This window comes from Cervus elaphus, chromosome 2 (assembly GCF_910594005.1).
Source record: "Cervus elaphus chromosome 2, mCerEla1.1, whole genome shotgun sequence".
NCBI classification, from domain to species: domain Eukaryota; kingdom Metazoa; phylum Chordata; class Mammalia; order Artiodactyla; family Cervidae; genus Cervus; species Cervus elaphus.
The window spans coordinates 47,259,580-47,281,253 of record NC_057816.1 but is presented as its reverse complement, the minus strand read 5'-3'; the positions used below and the strand labels follow the sequence as shown (position 1 = coordinate 47,281,253).

At 38.6% G+C, this 21,674-nt stretch overlaps 1 protein-coding gene across 2 annotated transcripts in view; it reads left to right on the top strand.

Moving 5' to 3' along the window:
* Positions 1-1,007: 1,007 nt before the first annotated feature.
* SLC36A4 (solute carrier family 36 member 4) overlaps positions 1,008-21,674 on the top strand; it is a 45,492-nt gene continuing 24,825 nt past the window's right edge. The window contains exons 1-8 of one of the 2 annotated variants that reach the window (XM_043876815.1): positions 1,008-1,166; positions 7,665-7,788; positions 9,252-9,342; positions 10,551-10,639; positions 11,644-11,739; positions 14,090-14,174; positions 19,008-19,235; positions 21,325-21,423. In XM_043876815.1, the coding sequence (XP_043732750.1) occupies positions 1,115-1,166; positions 7,665-7,788; positions 9,252-9,342; positions 10,551-10,639; positions 11,644-11,739; positions 14,090-14,174; positions 19,008-19,235; positions 21,325-21,423 (864 nt within the window). In that variant the 5' untranslated portion in view covers positions 1,008-1,114. Of the gene's footprint in view, positions 1,167-7,664; positions 7,789-9,251; positions 9,343-10,550; positions 10,640-11,643; positions 11,740-14,089; positions 14,175-19,007; positions 19,236-21,324; positions 21,424-21,674 lie in introns of those variants that run through there. The other variant, XM_043876826.1, reaches the window with a different exon arrangement.

Here is a 21,674-nt window from a genome sequence, read left to right as displayed (position 1 = left end):
TAACCTTAATTTCCTTTCAGCACTGTGGTAAGGGTAAGCATCTGTGAAGGGCACTGAATAAAAGTCCTTAAAGTGAGATTGACTAAAGGAAGTGCTTCTTGAGGGGACACTATAGCTCTAAACAGAGGCACAGAGAGATCAAAAGCCAAAGAGTGGTCAGAACCTCAACACGGATGGGGCAAATGCCCTCCTACTTCGCATTCTTTAAGGTACTTTATAGAATGATTGCTTGCGTTCTTGCTCAGTCCTGTCCTGTCCAAATCTCTGCGACCCTATAGGCTTTAGCCCATCAGGCTCTTCTGTCCATGCGATTTTCGTGGCAAGAATATGGAGTCGGTTGCCATTTCCTCCTCCAGGGGATCTTCCCCACGCAGGGATCAAACCTGTCTTGGCAGGTGGATTGTTTACCATGGAGCCACAGAATTCAGAATGCTGCGTGTGTGTGTGTGTGTGTGTGTGTGTTAGTCGCTGAGTCGTGTCTGACTGACTGACTGAGATCCCATGGACTGTAGTCCGCCAGGCTCTTCTGTCCGTGGAATTTTCCATACAAGAATTCAGAATGCTAAAGCCTTGCAAATACACGGGGCTCCTCAAATTTAAGTTCGTAGTTATGTTTAAAGGCATCCTCGCCGCCCCTGCCTGGTGGCCCAACTGGTAAAGAATCCGTCCGCAGTGAGGGAGACGTGGGTTCGATCCCTGGGTTGGGAAGATCCCCTGGAGAAGGGAAGGGCTCCCCACTCCAGTATTCTGGCTTGGAGAATTCCGTGGACTGTACAGTGCAGGGGGTCGCAGAATCGGACACGACTGAGCGCCTCTCCCTTCCCCGCCCCCGCGCCGTAAGGCCCAGGTCTCCGGTCGCTCTGAGAGGTCCCCAGTTGTCCCCGAAGCGGCTCCGTCCCGGTGTCCCCGCGCGTCCTCAGCTCGGGCTCCTCTCCCTCGGGCTCCCTGCCGGGGCGCTCGGCGCGGGCTCGGCCGGCCCACTGCCCAGTGCGCATGCTCGGCGGCCGGGAGGCGGGAGGCGGGCTCGTTCCGCCGGCGCCCTCGGCCTGCAGCCGGCCACGCAGCGGCGGGAGCGCGCTTCCCGGGGCGGCGGCGTCCTGGAGACCCCCGAGCGATGGAAGCGGCGGCGCCGGCGGCGGCCGAGGCGGCTGGGCGCGAGGAGCTCGGTGGGTGCGGCGTGGGCGCGGAGGCCCGGGGCTCGCCTTCGGCCTCGGCCCGGGGGTGCGGCGCCCCGCCGCGCTGCCCGCGGGTCGGGGTGCGCGGTGCTCGGGCCTCGGCGGGGTCGTCAGTGGGCTGCTTGTGGGGCGAGGCTCCTGGGGGCGCGGGGCTGGCGTGGGTTCGAACGTGAGAGCAGCCAAGTCCCCGGACACCGGGGCGGACCGAGGCCGCCGAGGGGACTGACTTTGGGGTCCGCACCTGCGCAGGAGAGCGCGCTCAGGCGGGGAGCCAGGCCTGCAGAGGGTGTCAGAGTGAGTGTGTGTGAGACAGTGTGCGTGTGTGTGAGAGTGACAGTGTGTGTGAGTGATTCAGTGTGTGTGTGACTGAGTGTGTGTGACAGTGTGTGACTGTGTGAGTGACAGTGTGAGAGTGTGTGTGTGATTGTGTGTGTGTGAGACAGTGAGTGTGTGACCGTGTGAGAGTGTGTGTCCGTGTGTGAGACTGTGTGTGAGTGTGTGTGTGTGACTGTGAATGTGTGTGACAGCGAGTGTGATTGTGTGAGTCAGTGTGTGTGACTGTGTGTGTGAGAGTGTTTGTCTGAATCAGTGTGAGAGTGTGAGTTGAGTGTGTGTGTGAGGTCGGGTGGCGTGCACTGAGTGTACGTGTCAAAGGCAAACCACAGCCTGCGCTGTGACTCGCAGTTTTTTTCCAGCGATGCTTTAAGGAAGTTGTCACAGATGGGCTTTTCAGAGGAGGCGCCAGGATCAGGAACACTAGTGAATCCTTAATTTACTCTCCGCCCCCCTAGGTGTGGCCAACGCTCTCAGATCAGATGCATACTAGCAGTTGACTGACTTGGCAAACTTTCGTTTCCCTACTTTCCTTTGGTGTCTTATTTTGGCCACAGGGAATACACAACATTGTTTATGGTTTCCCGCTGTCAAAAGGAAAACAAAAGTAGAGATCGGAGTAGTAATATTGTTCCTCCCAGTTATAAGCATCGTATTAAGAAGATTTGTAATTCGTTGTTAAATCATTAAATGATTAAAAAAGAAGTTGAAGTAATTAGCCTCCAACTAATAAAGAAAAAAAAAGAGAAAAAAAAAAAGAAGTTGAGGGAATTCCCAGGAGGTTGAGTGGTTAGGGCTCCTCCCTTCCATTGCAGAGGGCACGGGTTCCAACCTTGGGTCCGGGAGCTAAAATCCTGCCTGCGCCTTTAAAGGAATACTTTATTATAGTAAGAAGTAGACGTCCTGTAATACTGTGCACTTTGCAGTTGATTTCTTCACGTCACAGTAATGGTAGAAATAAACATTGCGGTATTGAATGTTTACTGTGTGTCAAGTAGTGTAAGTGCTTTTCCTACGTTTTCTCTCCTTTAATTCTCAACAATGATGGGTGAAGTAGGTGTAATTATTATCCCTATTTTATAGATACAGTAGTTTTAAGCTCATCAATGGTAGTACCCAGATAGGAACCCAGGTTTATCATCTGTTCTAAGTTCGTTAATAACCCAACCCAGTGAGGATGTTGTGTGTTCTCATGCATTACTGGTAAAAGCCGTGTAACATATTTGTCCTTAAAAATGCACATATTGTTTGACCCAGCATTTCTACTGCTAGAAATATGTCTCCAGGAAATGTCATGAAACATATCAACAGATGTTCATTACATCATTTATAAAAGAGAAAAGCTGGTGACTATTTAAATGTTCAGTTAAAGGAAGTTGTTTAGGTAAATTGTGATATAGCTATATGGTCCTATGCTGAATAGCCATTTAAAGTCACATGGGAAGATATTTGCCAGATATATTTTTACTAACTGAAAAAATTTTCTAAATTATTTTTTTAAAGTTATGTCTGTTCATTAATTCAGCACATATTCATTGAGCTTCTCCCATGTGCTAGGCACTGCTTTAGGCATTTGGGATACATCTGTGAACAGCACAGATCAGATCAAGATTCTTGCTCTCATGGAACTTACATTCTAGTAAGAGGAAGCAGACAGTAAACAGTAAGACTATTATCAGTTAATGTGTATGTGTATGCTCAGTTGCGTCGGACTCTTTGCGACTCCATGGACTTCAGCCCATTAGGCTTCTCCGTCCATGAAATTTTCCAGGCAAGAGTCCTGGAATGGGTTGCCAATATCCCGGGGATCTTCCTAACCTGGGGATCGAACCTGAGTCTCTTGCATCTCCAGCATGGGCAGGCAGATTCTTTACCACTGGGCCATAATTATTACATTAGGCTAAAAGTGCTATGGAAAAAAAGAATAGAGTAAGAGAAATCAGGAGTGAGAGTCAGGCTCGGCAGTTTATAGTATTTTATGAAGTGGCCTAAATGGGCTTTATTGAAACAGTGGGATTTGAACAAAGACTTGACAGAGGTTAGGGGATTAGTCAAGTGGATATCTGAAGACAGACTAGTAGAGGCAGAAAGAACAGCTGGAGTAATGACAGAAATAGCAAGAAGGACCTGGAAGCTGAAGCAGAATGGTCAAGGTGGTGATAAAGCCAGATTATGTAGTGGTGTGGACATCCATGTAAAGCCTTTGGCTTTTCCTCTGAGAAAATAGGGAGCCAACACAAGGTTTCAGGAGAGGAGAGACATGATTTGGCTTTAATTCTAAAGGATCACTCTGGCTGCTGTGTGAAGAATAGACTTAAGGGGGCAAAAGTAGAAGCAGGTTACTTCAGCAATTCAGGAAACAGATGGACTTGTTCTTCACAGCAGTGTGGTAGCAGCGTGGAGAATGGAGAGTAATGGTCAGACTCTGGATATATAAAGCAGAACCAGAGTGATTTCCTGACAAGTTAGATGTGGAGTGATGGTGCAACGGAGGAGGCAAGGATAACTCCAGGGACCTGCGTGCCTGGAAGAATGAACTGCCATCATCTGAGATGTTGTGGTGGTTTTATAGTATGTCTACAAATTCTTTGATGCTTCTCTCTTCTAGAGGAGGAAGTTAATTTCCTTCCCTTTGAATGTGGGCTGTATTTAGTGACTTGTTTCTAATGAATAGATTATGGTGGAAATGATGATGGAATCATGGAAATGGTGGCAGTGACCCCAAAGCTGGGTCCTGAAAGGCATTGTGCCGCGCTCTGTCTTTTGGATCAGTTCCTTGCAGGGAAGCCAGCTGCCATGTTGTGAGGGTACTCAAGCAGCCGTAAAGGGCCCATGTTTCATGGAACCGAGGCCCCCTGACATAGATAGCAAGTACAGATGGTTAAAGCTGGGCGGAGCAGGCTTGGTGGTGAAGGTCAGGAGTTTAGTTTGAGGCTTGCTAAGTTTGAGATGTCTGTTAGACATGAAAGTGCAGATGTTGAGTAGGCAATGAGATTTATGTCTAGAGTTAGTGAGAAGCCCGATCTGGAGATAAATATTTGGAAGTCATCAACATGTAGATAGTATTTAAAGCCGTAGGGCTGAATAAAAATAAACTGAAGTGAATTAACATGTTTGTTTATACTCTAAAATGTTGCCAGTGGTAGTTTCTAGGCAACAAGGTCATTTTAATTTAAAAAAATTTGCTTATCTTTATATTTTCTAATTTTCTACAGTGACCAAATATTATTTGATTTAAAAAAGAATTTTAAAAATTTGGTGGCTATGTGAAAAGCACTAGTAGAGTTGTTAAGATACAGGTTTCCTTGAGCTTAAGGTCCACATTTTATTTCAGAGCAAATAGGAACCTGTGGAAGATTTTGTGCTGTACATATGTTCTCTGCCTCAGAAATGGATAAAATAGTTAACTGTTCCTATGTTATATATGGTAGTATATAGATTTAGGTGGCAACATTATGTTATTTTTTAAAAAGGATGCTTTCTACTTTATTTTAGTTTATCTATTGTCAAAATATAAGTGGCTTCTTTTGCTATTATGAAAGGAAGGCAAGGGGAGGAGCCAAGATGGTGGAGGAATAGGACGGGGAGACCACTTTCTCCCCTACAAATTCATGGAAAGAACAATTGAATGCTGAGCAAATTTCACAAAACAATTTCTGATTGCTAGCAGAGGACATCAGGCGCCCAGAAAAGCAGCCCATTGTCTTCGAAAGGAGGTAGGACAAAATATAAAAGATAAAAAGAGAGACAAAAGAGCTAGGGACGGAGATCCGTCCTGGGAAGGGAGTCTTAATAGAGAAAGTTTCCAAACACCAGGAAACCCTTGCACTGGCGGGCCTGGGGGAATTTTTTGAATCTCGGAGGGCAACTTAACTGGGAGGAAAAATTAAATAAAAGTAAGGCAAGTTTATTACTTTCTTCTTATTTTTTTACATTTTCCAAAGAAAGAAAAAGGTACTCACGCTTTCATTGTCTGTATATATCCTTGTTAACTTATTCACATTTTGTATTATTTCCTTTCTTTAATTTTTATTTAACTTTTAAAACACCATTGCACTCATGCTGTGATTATCTAGTTTTTTCTTCCTCAGCAGTTGATATATTATCTCTGTTTTGTTCAGAGTTTGAAAGCCATAATTTAATGTCAGTGTCATAGTTTACAAAGTGGATGTACTCTAGTGAATTGATCAATTTCCTGATTGTTACACATTTAGGTTGTTTCCAAATTTTCAGCAAAAATTTTGTTTTGATTAACATCTTTGTGCAGAAATCCTTTTCTTCATATACTACATTTGCAGATGTGGGATTACTCAGTGAAAAGGATAAATATTTTAAAAGATTTCAATTTATATTGCTGAATGAATGTGATTGTTCTTTATTCTGATGATAACTGGAAATTTCAGGTTGATTTTAGGTTAGGAAATTGAGATTGAAAAGAGCATAAAAACAAAGCTAAAGAATCTTCCAGTATCTTAAAGCATAGCTTTACTCTTGTGAAGACCTGTTGTACTGAGTTCCAGTTAGCACTAGAATAATGGCAGCTGCCTCAATCTTAATCTCTCCACCTATCCTCACCCGAAACCTGTTAATTCAACAAGATCACAAGAAAACACATTTATGAAATTATTCTTTTAGCATAGGAGACCAAGGATACCACAAACTTCAAATAATCTGTAGATAGAAAAATAAACAGAATTTCCAACAGAGATCCTTTTGCTGCTGCAAACATGGAGAGTGGAGGGGTCTCTGTGGAGAAGAGGAGAGGGAGCAGGAGGCTTGGAAGAAGCGCCTTGGAGGAAGGCGCTTGAAGGAAGAAAATCTCCTTCAGAAAGGGAAAGTGTAAAGCGTGGTATATATTTATAATGGAGTACTACTCAGCCATAAAAAGAATGAAATCCTGCCATTTGAACAACATGTATGGACTTGGAGGACATTATGCTAAGTGAAATAAGTCAGACAAATACTGTATGATATCACTTATATATGTGGAATCTAAAAAATACACCAAAAATAAAAAAAAAAATAAAAAATATACCAAACTAGTGAATATAACAAAAAGGCTGACTCACAGAGGACAAAATAGTAGATACCAGTGGGGAAAGGGAAGCAGGGAGGGGCAATATAGGGTCAGAGGATTAAGAGGTACAAATTATTAGATATAGAAGCTATATGTACAAATGTAACATAGGGAATATAGCCAATATTTTATAGTAACTATAAATGGAGTATAACCTCTAAAAATTGTGAACCACTATATGTATACCTGTAACTTATGTAAGACTTTATTTTTTTCGGCTCCAAAATCACTGCAGATGGTGACTGCAGCCATGAAATTAAAAGACACTTACTCCTTGGAAGGAAAGTTATGACCAACCTAGACAGCATATTAAAGAGCAGAGACATTACTTTGCCAACAAAGGTCTGTCTGGTCAAGGCTATGGTTTTTCCAGTGGTCATGTATGGATGTGAGAGTTGGACTGTGAAGAAAGCTGAGCGCTGAAAAATTGATGCTTTTGAACTGTGGTGTTGGAGAAGACTCTTGAGAGTCCCTTGGACTGCAAAGAGATCCAACCAGTCCATCCTGAAGGAGATAAGTCCTGGGTGTTCCTTGGAAGGACTGATGCTGAGGCTGAAGCTCCAGTACTTTGGCCACCTCATGCGGAGAGTTGACTCATTGGAAAAGACCCTGATGTTGGGAAGGATTGGGGGCAGGAGGAGAAGGGAACGACAGAGGATGAGATGGCTGGATGGCATCACCAACTCGATGGACATGAGTTTGAGTAAACTCCGGGAGTTGGTGATGGACAGGGAGGCCTGGCGTGCTGCAATTCATGGGGTTGCAAAGAGTCGGACACGACTGAGCGACTGGACTGAACTGAACTGAACTTATGTAATATTGTATAACAATATTTAAAAGCTTTTAAATTAAAAGATAAAAATATGATTGCCATTTATGTACTCAGTATGATTTGATGCTAACAAGAGATAAAAGTTCATTGGATTATTTCTTCACATTTTCCATACCATAATTATATCATCATTTACTATAAACCTTATGGAGACAAACTAGAAAACATGTTGCAGTGAATGCTTACTCTTTTCACTTTTAACTCAATTTTTAAAATGATGGTGAAGTACTTTTTTTTCTTTTTTAAGATATGGATGTTATGAGGCCCTTAATAAACGAGCAGAATTTTGATGGGACATCAGATGACGAACAGGAGCAGGAGCTTCTGCCGGTTCAGAAGCATCACCAGCTTGATGATCAAGAGGGTATTTCGTGAGTAATTAGAGTTTAAATGTCTTTCTCTTTTCATTCATTGTATATTTTGTAATCATCTTCTATAGACCAGGCACTGGATACTGCAGAAGTCACAAAGATGAGTAAGACATAGTCCCCACCCACAAGACATTTATAGTTTATTTGGAAAGAAGAAAAACATCTAAATTACAGAGCAGTGTATAGGAATCACTGCATGATGAAAGTGAAACTCTCTCAGTGGTGTCTGGCTTTTCACGACCCCATGGACTATACAGTCTATGGGATTCTCCAGGCCAGAATACTGAAGTGGGTAGCCTTTCCCTTCTCCAGGGGATCTTCCCAACCCAGGGATCCAACCCAGGTCTTCCGCATTGCAGGTGGATTCTTTACCAGCTGAGCTACAAGGGAAGCCCAAGAATACTGCAGTGGGTAGCTTATCCCTTCTCCAGGGGATCTTCCTGACCCAGGAATCAAATTGGGGTCTCCTGCATTGCAGGCAGATTCTTTACCAACTGAGCTACCAGAGAAGCCTCCTCACTACATGATAATGCATATAAATGCTATGAATCTTGAAAGAAGGGGGATTGGATTGGGAGGAATAGAATTTTCAGAGAAGGGGCTTCTGCAATGTTTAGGAATTAGACTCTGGGAAGTAGGCAGTAAACAGTTCTTTATGTTGAGTGAATGGTGTGAAACAAAGTCATGGTCTCAGGAAAACAGTGGAATATTTTTAAAATCTTTTTTGTTATTTTGTTATCATTAATAGATTTGAGTAAGTTGTTATTCTAAGATAATTTGACAGTTAAGCAAAGTAACATTTTTATTGACCACAGAAGAATAGTATAAACTAATAAAAATTTTAATAAGCATTTTTTTTCAAAATTAAAAGTTTGTACCCTTCTTCTTAGTTTAATTTGTGTTTTCTTGGCCAAGAGACTCTCCAAATGCCTCTTGGAATGCTTTCTTAGGTGAAATCCCTTGGGAGTTCATGATTATAAAAGCTGATTAGTATTTATCTTACTTGATGATATACACAGTTTTAAAAATTGTATTTTTTTCTTTTAATTAACTTCCTCTGAGGTTGATAATCATAGATAAACTATGTTTAATGTCATGATTGCATAGTGCAATAAATTGCTATCTCACCAGCTTAGCTGTATATAGTATTCAGCATTGTTCTGAATATCATAGCAGCAAAGAATCTTATGAGAAAATTGCCTTTATTACTTTAATATGTACAAAAATACTTTCATTTAGCTCATTTAATCTCCATAATAACCCTCTGTATTCTGCTTTTAAAGCACAAAGGAAGGACTTGAACCAAATATAACTTCTGGCTCCTTCACCTTCTGGTTGAATGGAAATGTTAGTTTGATTCCTTGCCTAGATTAATTTTTAGTTCTCTTCTGATTCTAAAACCATGGTCATGTAATTTTAATAGCTTTTGTTCTAAAATGTTTGTTACAACTTCTACTTTTCAGATTTGTACAAACTCTTATTCATCTTCTTAAAGGAAATATTGGAACTGGTCTTTTAGGACTTCCACTGGCAATAAAAAATGCAGGCATAGTGGTAAGACTCATCTTTGTAATCTCTAGCTAAAATACAGTTACCAGTTTTAATTTACAGCAAAAATTAGAGCAAGTTAACATCTAGCCTAGTCAAATATAACCTGGTCAGGTAAAAACTAGATAATTGTTTAGCTATTGTTGTTAAAATTATATGAACATGATAATATCTAAGTAAAAACGAGAATTAATTACTCTTTTCATTTCTACCGAATTACTTGTTTACAATATTTGACAGATCCTAAATCAATATCTGATTTTTCCAGGTATGGTTAGATCTTTTTAGTCTTTTGGATTTTCAGGAATTTAAATAATACAGTCATAGCAACAGATGTATTTATAGAGTATTAGTATTGGTGAAATTTTATAGTTTTTTAGATTCCAAATAAAATACAAGTTTTCAGGTTTTAAGAATAATAGTTAAAAAAAAGAATAACAATATCTTTTGAAAACAAATATTCAAAGAGTTTGCTGGAACCAATTATTGTAATTATAGAGAATCCTGATAGGGGAGAATTCAATTATGGACTAATGAAATTGTATTTAACATTTTTTAACTGATGAATTTTCTTAAGAAGAGTTTTAATTATCATATTGGACTTTGTCCATCCTAATTTAGAGAGACTGAAAAATTTCTGATTATAAAAATAACTTTGGTGATGTTTTGTCTGTCAGTAACCTATGCATCACTTTAATTTTAGTAAATGAGTACTTGAAATTTTTATGTGCCACTTTTTCAAATAGTTATTTTCTAGGCAGTTTTTCACGTGTGATTCTCAACAAGCAATGTACAGAAGAAGTAGATTGCCTACAATCCCAGATGATACAGTGCTTTTTAGTAACTTAGATAATGTTTTATGGTTCTGTGTACTTTTACTGGTGGGATACCAGTTGTCACAGACTTGCCGTCTGATGTTAAATATCATGCTGTATTCTATTCTATTGTGTTGCATGTCTATAGTCTACATTCATAGGTTTTGATAGTCAAGTTGATAAGAGGTAATCATATATGGTTGTCTTAAATATTACTGAATTCTTTCTGTATCAAGTCCATTAATCTCTATTATGCAAATGACTCTTTAATCATTTTGTCAACAAATATTTGTTACTGAAAATTTGTCAGGGACAATTAATAGTCTGTTATTTCATTGTTTATAAGGTAATTTAATTTTTATTAAACTTAAATATTTAAAACTTATGTTTTCCCCACAGCTTGGACCAATCAGCCTCGTATTTATAGGAATTATTTCTGTTCACTGTATGCACATTTTGGTACGTTGCAGTCACTTTCTATGTCAGAGGTAAATGTGAATTTGTTAAGTCTATTTAATTTACTTTAAAGCTATATAGTTTTTAAAGGATAAGATAGTCTTATATTTCTGTTGTGCTTTGCAACTAGACATTGTATTGCCTATAATCTGTTACATAGACAATTCTAAGAGAATGATTATGGAAAAAGGTAGCATTTCATATGATTGAAATCTGGTCAGCATAAACATACTTCTTTTAAAAGTAGTGAAATCGAATTTTTTTTAATATAGCGTAAATGAAAAAAATCAGGGAAGATACATGGGGCAAAAGGAGGCAGCAGGGCTACTTTTAGTTAAAAAATAATGGTCATTTTGTTACTAATTTCATTTTGGGTGTAAGACCTTTTATGCTCTTTGCTGATATATGGGTTGATAGATAGTAAAATAGTATTCTGTTTTATTTTTTTATCAAAATGTTTCTATTGGATAGTGAACCAACTTTTAAACAAACATTGTCTATTCTGGCAAACTAATATTCTAACTTTAACTCACTTTTGTTGTTGCTAAATGTTCTTAAAACTTTAGGCAGGTCATTTATGATCTTTAAATAACACTGTATACTTGAAAAAATAGAAGAGAGAACATGGCTATTATGATGACTAAATAGCGTAATTTATGTGACAATATATTATAAAGCCCTCTATGGGTTTTTTGAAATAATGCTGTTATAAGAATGGAATAATTTAGGCATGAACAGTGTAGTTGATGTTTTTAGATAATTGAAGTATTTAAATCAGGGAAACACAAATATTATGTTATATGAATTCAACAAATATATAAACATTAACAGTGGGTTAAAAACTAATATATTGGTTAAAAAGATATATAAAAACTTTAAATTTCATGAGATGACTTTAGAAATATGCAAATCTCCAAATTTCAAAAACTTCTCTGTCAGTTTATAGTCCATTTATTGATGTTCTTTTCAAGAAATGGATTTATGGAACAATTAAAATTTTTTCTTTTTCATATGCATGTATGTCATTAAATTTCAGGTTTAAAAAGTCAACATTAGGGTATAGTGACACTGTGAGTTTTGCTATGGAAGTCAGTCCTTGGAGTTGTCTGCAGAAGCAAACAGCATGGGGACGGTAAGTACTTCTTATGTTATTAATATCTAGTTATCAATATAGGTATTTTAGTCTGATAAAGTACATTAATAGAAGAATAATAAAGTTGGGGGAGAAATAAGTTTTAGAGTTAAATGGATTTGGGTTCAAATTTCAGCTCTATCATTTTACAAATTTATGATCTGGGTCAAAGAATTTTTATTTTATTTGAGTTTTTTCACTATCAAGTGAGTTTACAATCATACTTCACAGAATTATAATGATAGTTGAAATAAAATGATATTTATAAAGCACCTAGCTAACCTATGACATAATCATGTTCGATAGTTTTTAAGTAAAGGAAGAAAAACAAGAAAAATGTTGCAGTCTCTATTTCAAATAAAATTGTAGTGTTTAGCCCATACTCATAAGACATCTGAAGTATGTATTTTAATATAATGTTTTTATTATTGTATAGTTTAAATGTAACTTTATTGTTGGCAGACATGGCTAATCAAAATCAGGTGAATTCAGGACTGGAAAATAAACATAGGCAGTTTACAGCATGCTAACCAGGATACAAATAATGTGTGTGGTGGAAGTTAAAAGAAGGAAAAGGATGGTATTAGTAGAGTGGTTTATGGTTTGATTTTCAGGAAGTTAGATGTGTCTGTGAGCTGCTCAGAGTTTCCGGCCTGATAGACTGTTCGGGAGAAGGGAGGAAGCAAGCCCAGTGCCCTGGGGATTGCCTGCAGGACCCCATCTTCCTCCTCCTCCTGCCAGTCTAAAGGCAGCTTTGTCTGCTTTTCCTGTCTAAAAGAATAGCTTTCAGACAGAAGCAACTGGGATAATTGTTGGTAAAGGGTACTAAAATCAAAGGTGAGTGAAGAGATCTTAAAGAAATACTTAAATGTAATTCACCAGAGAGAAGAAATTTGAATTCATTTCAAGGTACCAAGATTACTTGCACATGAGATCCCTGAAGAACCATGAAGAAAGAGAGTTATGGCAAGAATGAAAGCAGGCAAGGGCCCTTCCAGCTTCACACGGGAGGAGGAGGGTTTGTTGACTTTTAGACTAGACTGCTTGATAGCTTGACACTAATGGTCAAACAAGAGACTATAATGAGTTAGTAAGATCAAGCTCATTGTTACTAGAGCAATAGGCAGACGTGTGGACTGTATACTAACAATATGTAGGCAGACTTGTAACTTGATTATAATCATACCCAAATAACGCTAATTTGGCCAGTGATTTCCCTTCCCCACTTCCATACCCGCTGTGTTATGTGGCTTGAATTGTTTAGAGTATCTAAAAAACTGCACAGAGCTAAGTCTCTGGTAGAATGATAAGGGCCATGCCCCCAGTCCTTTCCCATTTCCTATTTTTATTAGTGATTTGGATGGTATGTAATATGCTTATCCTGTTTGCTGGGAAATACAGTAGGTTGGTCTGAAAAAGATCTTGAGAAACAGGAGAGATGGGCTTAATCTAATTGATGAAATGTTTTCATGAAATCACTTTATAGATAGATACTCTTATTAATCTGTTGAATTTCAGAAGTAAATAATGGGAAAATTGGGAACTTTTAATTATTAGAACTTTTTTTGCTCAATAATATGTCTAGTGATATGCAGATCATAAATATGTGCTCTTTGCAGAAAATAAATATTTTAAGCAAATAGAAAAAAGTGGAAGCAGTGACAGATTTTATTTTCTTGTGCTCCAAAATCACTGCAGATGGTAACTGCAGCCATGAAATTAAACGATAGTTGCTCCTTGGAAGAAAAGCTATGACAAATCTAGACAGCATATTAAAATGCAGAGACATCACTTTGCTGACAAAGTCCATATAGTCAAAGCTGTGGTTTTTCTAGTAGTTGGGTCTGGATGTGAGAGCTGGATCATAAAGAAGGCTGAGCACCAAAGAATTGATGCTTTCGAATTGTGGTGTTGGAGAAGACTCTTGAGAGTCCCTTGGACTGCAGGGATATCAAACCAGTCAATCCTAAAGGAGATCAGTCCTGAATGTTCATTGGAAGGACTGATGCTAAAGTGCCAATACTTTGACCACCTGCTGTGAAGAGCCAATTCTTTGGGAAAAACCCTGATACTGGGAAAGATTGAAGGCAAAAGGAGAAGGGGGTGGCAGAGGATGAGATGGTTAGATAGCTCACTGACTCAGTGGACATGAATTTGAGCAAACTCAGGAAGATAGTGAAGGTCAGGGGAGCCTAGTGTGCTGCAGTCCATGGGGTTGCAAAGCATTGGATGTGACTTAGCAATTGAACAACAGCAACATTATGAAATGTTTTAAAATAGTTAAAAGGGAAAAAATACATTGACATTTCTTCAGCTCTTACTAATGCTTATTTGTGGGTATCCTTTTTAGGAATGTGGTTGACTTTTTTCTGGTGATAACACAGCTGGGATTCTGTAGTGTGTATATTGTCTTCTTAGCTGAAAATGTGAAACAAGTAAGTGTCTTTCTCCAGTTTTTGAAATCATTTTCTTCTGATGCCATAGTTATGGCATCATATTTAGATATGGCATCAAACATAGATGGTTTGCAGTCTTGGTAGAGACTGTCAGTTTGAACAAACATGCAAAGCACTGAAATAAAAAAAAAGCTCTCCTTTTAGCACAATGCCAAAGTACATTTCTTTATGTGCTTTAACTGATGTTGGCCTGTATTATTCTTACTTTACCCTCTGTTTTTATTTAGTTATTTTAATCAATAACTTTTATTAATTATCCACATGTGCATGGTACAATAGTAGGCATTACTCAGTAATCTAGAGTACTTCTCTTGTAGGTATTTTAATGCAAAGTCATGTGAATATGTGTTCTACAGAATCTGTATGTATATATCTAGTATATATTTGGGCTTCCCTTGTGGCTCAGCTGGTAAAGAATCTGTCTGCAATGCAGGAGACCCAGGTTCGATCCCTGGGTTGGGAAGATCCCCTGGAGAAGGGAATGGCTACCCACTCCAGTATTCTGGCCTGGAGAATTTTGTATAGTCCATGGAGTCGCAAAGAGTCAGACATGACTGAGTGACTTTCACTTTCACTTTCAAGTATATATTTGACTCACTTTTCTAAGTATAAGATAACTTCATTTTATATTTAGACAAAGATTTGGCAACCATTTTTTGTAAAGGTCTAGATAGTAAGTATTTTCAGTTTTGCAGGCCATATGATATCTGTCTCAACTCAGCCGTAGACAATAATACATTATATGTGGCTGTATTCCTATAAAATTTTACTTGCAAAAATAGATGGTAGGTTTTGGTCTGGGGGCCATAGTTTGATAAAGTCCTCCTCTTAGATTTTTAATGGTGGAAAGGGTCACTGAGTCTTTCTTTTATAAATAACAGAGTTGATGCTTTTATCAGCATTATTCATCATTGATGATGTGCTTTTGCTTTTACAAGTATTTAATTCTTCAAGTCACATAGTTTTAGGATTACTGACTCAGTTAAGAGGCTATTTTATGTCAAGATAAGATATCCCATTTTAGCAGTCATTTACATAGAATATAATGGAAATGGTGCCTTTCTAGGACTGTGCAACATGGTAGTATTGGATCTTTTCTATCATCCCTTAAGAGAGCTACCAACAAGCTTGACTTAAAGTTATAGATAATGCTCATAATGCTTTATGATCCTATATTTATCAACTGTGATACATATCCTCTAATTTTTGCAACTGCACTGTAATATAAGTATTATGCTCATTTTATGAATGAGGATACAGAGTCTCACAGAGCATGAGCAGTGTGCCCCAGTCATGTGAACTAGGCAGAGACCTAAATGCCTCATACAACTGCCACACTACTGTTCTTCCTAGGGCAGGACATTGACTTTACTTGTGAGTGTGTGTATATAAGTACATAAAATACATATCTGTAAGCTCAGGATTGGTGACTTTCTCCTATGAAATGTTATCAGTTGCCTCCAATGTTGAATGGAAGAATTTAACTCATTTGCACATATCATAAGGCCAGGTAGAAAAAGTGACTCTCTGGAAGGTAAGGAGAAGCTTGCAGTTGATAGAAAGATGAAAGTTCTTTTGCAGCCAGAAAAGCAATATGGAAAAAGACATTGAGGCAGATGTGAGAAAAGTTGAAAGCAATGTTAAGCACCTCACCTTAGCAGCGCAGACATATGATCACTGAAACAGCATTATCAGAGATTGCCCCTCTCTGCAAAAGTGTCCTCACATTTGAGAGCAGTCTCCAATAAAAGACACACAGATTGATTAAACGGTACTAATTGCTACTACTTTTACAGTTAAAACCTGTAAGGTTATTACCACCTTTATCTGCCTAAAACTGAAGGTTCAGTATTACATCGAACCAAAGAATTAAAGAGTTTAGTTCCCATGCGGAGTTGTGCGTCTCTTGCTCTGTAGCTGCTGCGTGGCTATGGTCCTGTTAAGCCACTGTAGACAGTTGGCGGGGTGAGGTGCTGTGATGCTTCCAGTGATGCTGGCCCATCGTGGTTATAGAAGCTTCTTGCTGATCTCACGTTAAAATGCTCAAGAAAATGTCAGGTAGACAAAATAGTGTATGTGGGTATGAAGAATAGGGAAGGGCTATTATATTCAGGGGAAAAAAATATTGTGATAACCAAAGACCATGGACTTCAGAGTCAGAAGATCTGAATTCAGATGCATGCTCTCAGTTTTAACTTACACTTTGGGTAAGACCCTCTTATCCCTGGTCAAGCCTCGATTTCCTTATTTGTAAAATAGGATCAATAGCAAAATCTCCCCATGTTCCTCATAACCTTATTGTGAGGCTCAGATGATGAAAGATTTGTGAAAGCCTTTATACATGCATTATGCATTTTATATGCAGTATGCAAATGTAGCATTTTATAGCTTTAATTCTGCATTTTAGCTTTGCTGAAGAACATCATCTGCCTTTGGAATTTTAACCATTAAATCACTGAATTGAAAAGTTAATAAATTGTAGAATTTAGTAAATTTGAGCTCTACATGGAAGCAACTGAATTTAGTAATTTTATCTTATAATATTTATTTCAGTGTTTTGCATTTTGGTAAACTTGTGAGAGCGTAGGAAGCCCTATTAGATAGCCAGTCTCTGTCTCTAGAGGGCACCGAAGGACTCAAATGTTTACCTGAATCTTGCTCTGGGTATGTATCGATACTTTTATTTTACTTTATTTTTCAATCTCGAGAATTTCCTATAACAGTCTTTCTGCCAAAGAATACTAAATTATTATGAGAGGTTTGTGGTAGAATTGATGTGAAGTTCCCAAGCACCTAACAACTCAAGCAGCCCTTTGTAAAATTGGTTATATGACTACTTTTCTATTGCCAGGAATCCCTGATAGAGCTTAACTCTGATCATGGCCTCATCTTGATTATGGGAAGTACTTCTTTGAATACCTGTACTTCAGAAGTATTTGGCTGTAAATAATTTGATGACAGAGAAAATCGGGTCAACAAATAAAATATCTTCTTAAAAGCCAAGTGATGTAAACAATCAATTTTGCTTTTATTTCAAGTTATAGAAGATAAAATAGAAAGTTTTAATGGCCAATTATAAAATAAATGAGAGCTGTGCATTTCTTAAATGGCACATGGCATAACCTGAGAGTCTGTTAGTTCAGTATGAGTTGTAAGTTGCCAATATAACTTAAAACTAGTAGGTATATTCCCTGTAATTTAAGATGATATGTACATTTGTCATGACACTAAACATTACTTACTGTGGATAAGGGTAAAATTAACCCCCTGGATTATTAATCATGTCAGGATTTTGTTCTGTACTTCTGACTTGTTGGCCTCCTAGTCCTGTATTTCGGGGGAGAGAGAGCGATGTCATGGAAGGGACCAGGGGCTCCTTGGGCAGGCCCTCTTTGAGGCTTGCAGCGTTTTGATGAGGTGAACGTCTACCTGTCACACAGTAGATTCTTGGGTCTCAGACCTGGGTTTGAATCCTAGAACCACCACTTACTGGCTTGATATTACATAGATTTTTCTTTCTTACTTTCCCTAAACCTCAGTTTCTCAACTATAAAATGGAAATTAATATTACCACCCACCTCAGAGACTTGTTTTGAGGATTAACTGAGATGTTGCATATAAAATATTTAGTTCAGTACTTGACACAGTGTATATAAAGCATAATTTTCTTTATATTTCTCCTTCATGAGTATAAGTTGATGGAAGTTTTTTCCTCCACTCTTCCTTATTCTCCTGGTAATCTCCTGGTAATAGGTTCATGAAGGGTTCCTGGAGAGTAAAGTTCAGTGCCTGACACATAGAAAGTACTCAGAAAATACTTGCTGTTATTATTATAGGTTTTGGTTCTTAATTTATATATCCAGAGACATGATGATGTCATTATGTTCAAAGGAGGGTACAGTGTTTGGGACAAATAGATTTTCACTGATATTTTTATTTTAGTATGATCTGCCTCTGCTGTGAGTTTTTAAGATTATTTTTAAAGTCCTCTATAATTTCACTTCTATTTTTGTAAGTTGGACTATTTGATTAATTGAATCAGGGATAATTTTTAATATATGGAGCCTATAAATTATGAAATCTCTTTTGGAAGCCAAATATTGGTTTATAGAAGTAGCTGAATAAATTTTGAGGTAAAGTTGGTTTATCTTATAGAAGCTTTTTGCTCTGACAAAACTTTATTGTCTAGCACGCAGAAGATAACTTATTTTTAATAAATATATATTGACAGTGATACTAATTCAACAGTTGCTTTATAGAATACCTTTAAAATTGGGCTTTGATTTCTGAGTTTCATTTGGACTGCTGTACATTTCTAAAAGGCACTTGGAGATTGTTTTCTGCTTTGAAAAAACTGTTTTTTCAAAACTACCCCATGGCCAGTGGCCATTCTAGACAAGCATACTTCTGCTTTTGATTATCTCAGAAGCAGATTGAGCCTTTGCAGGCAGCACAAGCATCACGGTCACAAAGCTTCAAAATGGATTAGCAAGTCTGTCCTCATAAGTTTCTAGTGAATTTGTTTTCACAGTATGATAAAGTTATTTTGCAAAGAAGACTATTCTATTTTAATTATCCTTTATATATATATATATATATATATATATATATATATATATACACACACACACACACACATATATATATATTTCTAGGTTGCTAGATTATCTTGAAACTGTTTTATTTATTGCAAAGGAATTTATCATAGAGTGTATGTAGATCATTGTTTTCTTTATATTTATCCTTCATGCTTATAAGTTAATGGAAATTTTTGTCTCCCCTCTTCCTTATCCTCCTGGTAATCCTCTATAGGTTCATGAAGGGTTCCTGGAGAGTAAAGTGTTTGTTTTGAATAGTACCAATTCATCAAGTCCATGTGAGAGAAGAAGTATTGACCTAAGGATATACATGCTTTGCTTTCTTCCATTTTTAATTCTTTTGGTCTTCATTCGTGAGCTCAAGAATCTGTTTGTGCTTTCATTCCTTGCCAACATATCCATGGCTGTCAGTCTTGTGATAATTTATCAGTACGTTGTTAGGGTAAGTATAACATGTTTTTAACTGTGTTGTATGTTTTTTAACAAGTAAACATTTATTTATTTTTTTTTTACTTTAGAGGCAAAAGTGATGATAAGTAAAGACCCTACTTCATCTGTGTCACCTAGGAGATAAACAGGTTTCCTTTTGGGGGGTACTGCTTAGCTGAAGAAGTATATGGCATAGAGGATGAAAGCGTAGGCTTTGTAGTCAGATCTGGTTTTGAATCTTGGTCAGTATGCTTCTGAGCTGTATGGCATTGCCTCAGAATATAGTAATGCCTGCCCTGCTAGAGTTGTGAGATGCAGGAGCCTGCCTTAGTACACTGCCTCAATGAAACAAAGAATGCAACAGTGTCTTGTTTATTCCTTTAAGACTTAAACCAGTCACAGGAGATGGGAGTCTAGATGTGATGTTATGATTTTCTTTCACGCCTGAAGCTTTATTTGCCGCCACCGCTTCAGCTCACTGCCACTACCCTGGGCTGTAATCTCTTTCTGCAGTAACTGCAACTGAGTTCATCATCAGTAGTCTGGAGATACTTAACTCAGTTTCCTTAAAATAATCTGTTGAGAAGATCCAGGGGATCTGCAAATCCCTTAAAATTATAAGATTTAGTGTTTCTGTTTGTATATATGCATTTTCCACTGAGCAGCTGTGTAACTTTCATCTCTCTCTGGGGCCAATGACTCAAAAAAGGTAGAGAATAAATTATCATAAATCTTTGACTCAGTTCAGTTGCTCAGTCATGTCTGACTCTTTGCGACCCCATGGACTGCAACACGCCAGGCCTCGCTGTCCATCACCAACTCCCAGAGTTTACTCAAACTCATGTCCATTGCGTCAGTGATGCCATCAAGCCATCTTATGCTCTGTCGTCCCCTTCTCTTCCTGCCCTCAATCTTTCCCAGCACTAGGGTCTTTTCAGATGAGTCAGCTCTTCCCATCAGATGGCCAAAGTATTGGAGTTTCAGCTTCAGCATCAGTCCTTCCAATGAATTTTCAGGACTAATTTCCTTTAGGATGGACTGGTATGATCTCCTTGCAGTCCAAGGGACTCTCAAGAGTCTTCTCCAACACCACAGTTCAAAAGCGTCAGTTCTTCTGCACTCAGATTTGTTTATGATGCAACTGTCACATCCACACATGACTACCGGAAAAACCATAGCTTTGACGAGGTGGCGGACCTTTGTTGGCAAAGTATGTCTCTGCTTTGTAATATGCTGTCTAGGTTGCTCATAGCTTTTCTTCCAAGGAGCAAGCATCTTTTATTTCATGGCTGCCGTCACCATCTGCAGTGACTTTGGAGCCCGGAAAATAAAGGTTTTCTAGACCTCTCTTATTTCCCCAATTAGTCCTGTGCTGTCACATTTCACTGTCTTTGTTCGTCCCTTTCATCGGCCTTGGTTCCACTTCCAGTCTGATAAGGCAGAGAACACAGGGTGGTGAGGAGACTTGGGGCAGCTGGAAGAAGTAGCCACTTTGGGCCCAGACATCTTGAACAAGATGTGCAGATTGTGAGGGTTGGAACAAGGCCGAATGAGCCAGAGTCGAGGCTTGTGCATGAATAGTAAGGGTGATGGCAATTGTCAGGTCGAAGAGTGAAACCCTGAGCAGGAGCTGGGGAGCCGCGCAGGGCCATGCGGTGGGAAGCCAGAGCTGCGGAGATCTCAGAAGCCAGAAGCGCAGTGAGAGCAGAGTGGGGATGGGTTCCGCTGGACACTGTCAGCAGTGGTTGATAATGACTGCATGGCTCTCAGCCCAGATGTCGATATGCTTGCGTGTTTCCCGTTGTGGCAGGAGCCGTGCCCAGTGAGAACAGCCTGGGACTTACAGGTGGAAGCAGGTGATCAGGAGCATTTAGCTCAGCTGGAACATGTGGGCTCGAGGGAGACAATTGCTTCTGGCAGTAAAATCCTAACAGCTTGGCTACATTTAACATAGGATGCTTAAACTTTTTAGTGAAGGAATTATTCACATTTATAATCCACGTTTGCTAGTGTGAAGCTCATAAGTATATGATTTCACTCTTCTGCTTTAAGTTGTTTCAAACAAGTACGTAACTTATCATATTTTTTCTTTCTTTCTCCAGAATATGCCAGATCCCCACAACCTTCCAATAGTGGCTGGTTGGAAAAAATACCCCCTCTTTTTTGGTACTGCTGTATTTGCTTTTGAAGGCATTGGAGTGGTAAGGATTTAATTCTTTATTATTATTTTTTAAAATCTTAAGTCAACACAGAGACTTACTTACATTTAAAAATACATGGTTTTCTTTCCTGTTTCTGTTTATTTTTGTTTGTTTCTATTTTTTTATTCCTAGAAAATGATTTGCATTTTGGCATGATAATCTTGAATTATGGTTTAGTTCCTCTACTAACCAGGAGTTTCATCCATGTTCTATATTAGATCGTTTTCTTAATGTGTAAAATGAGAGCATTA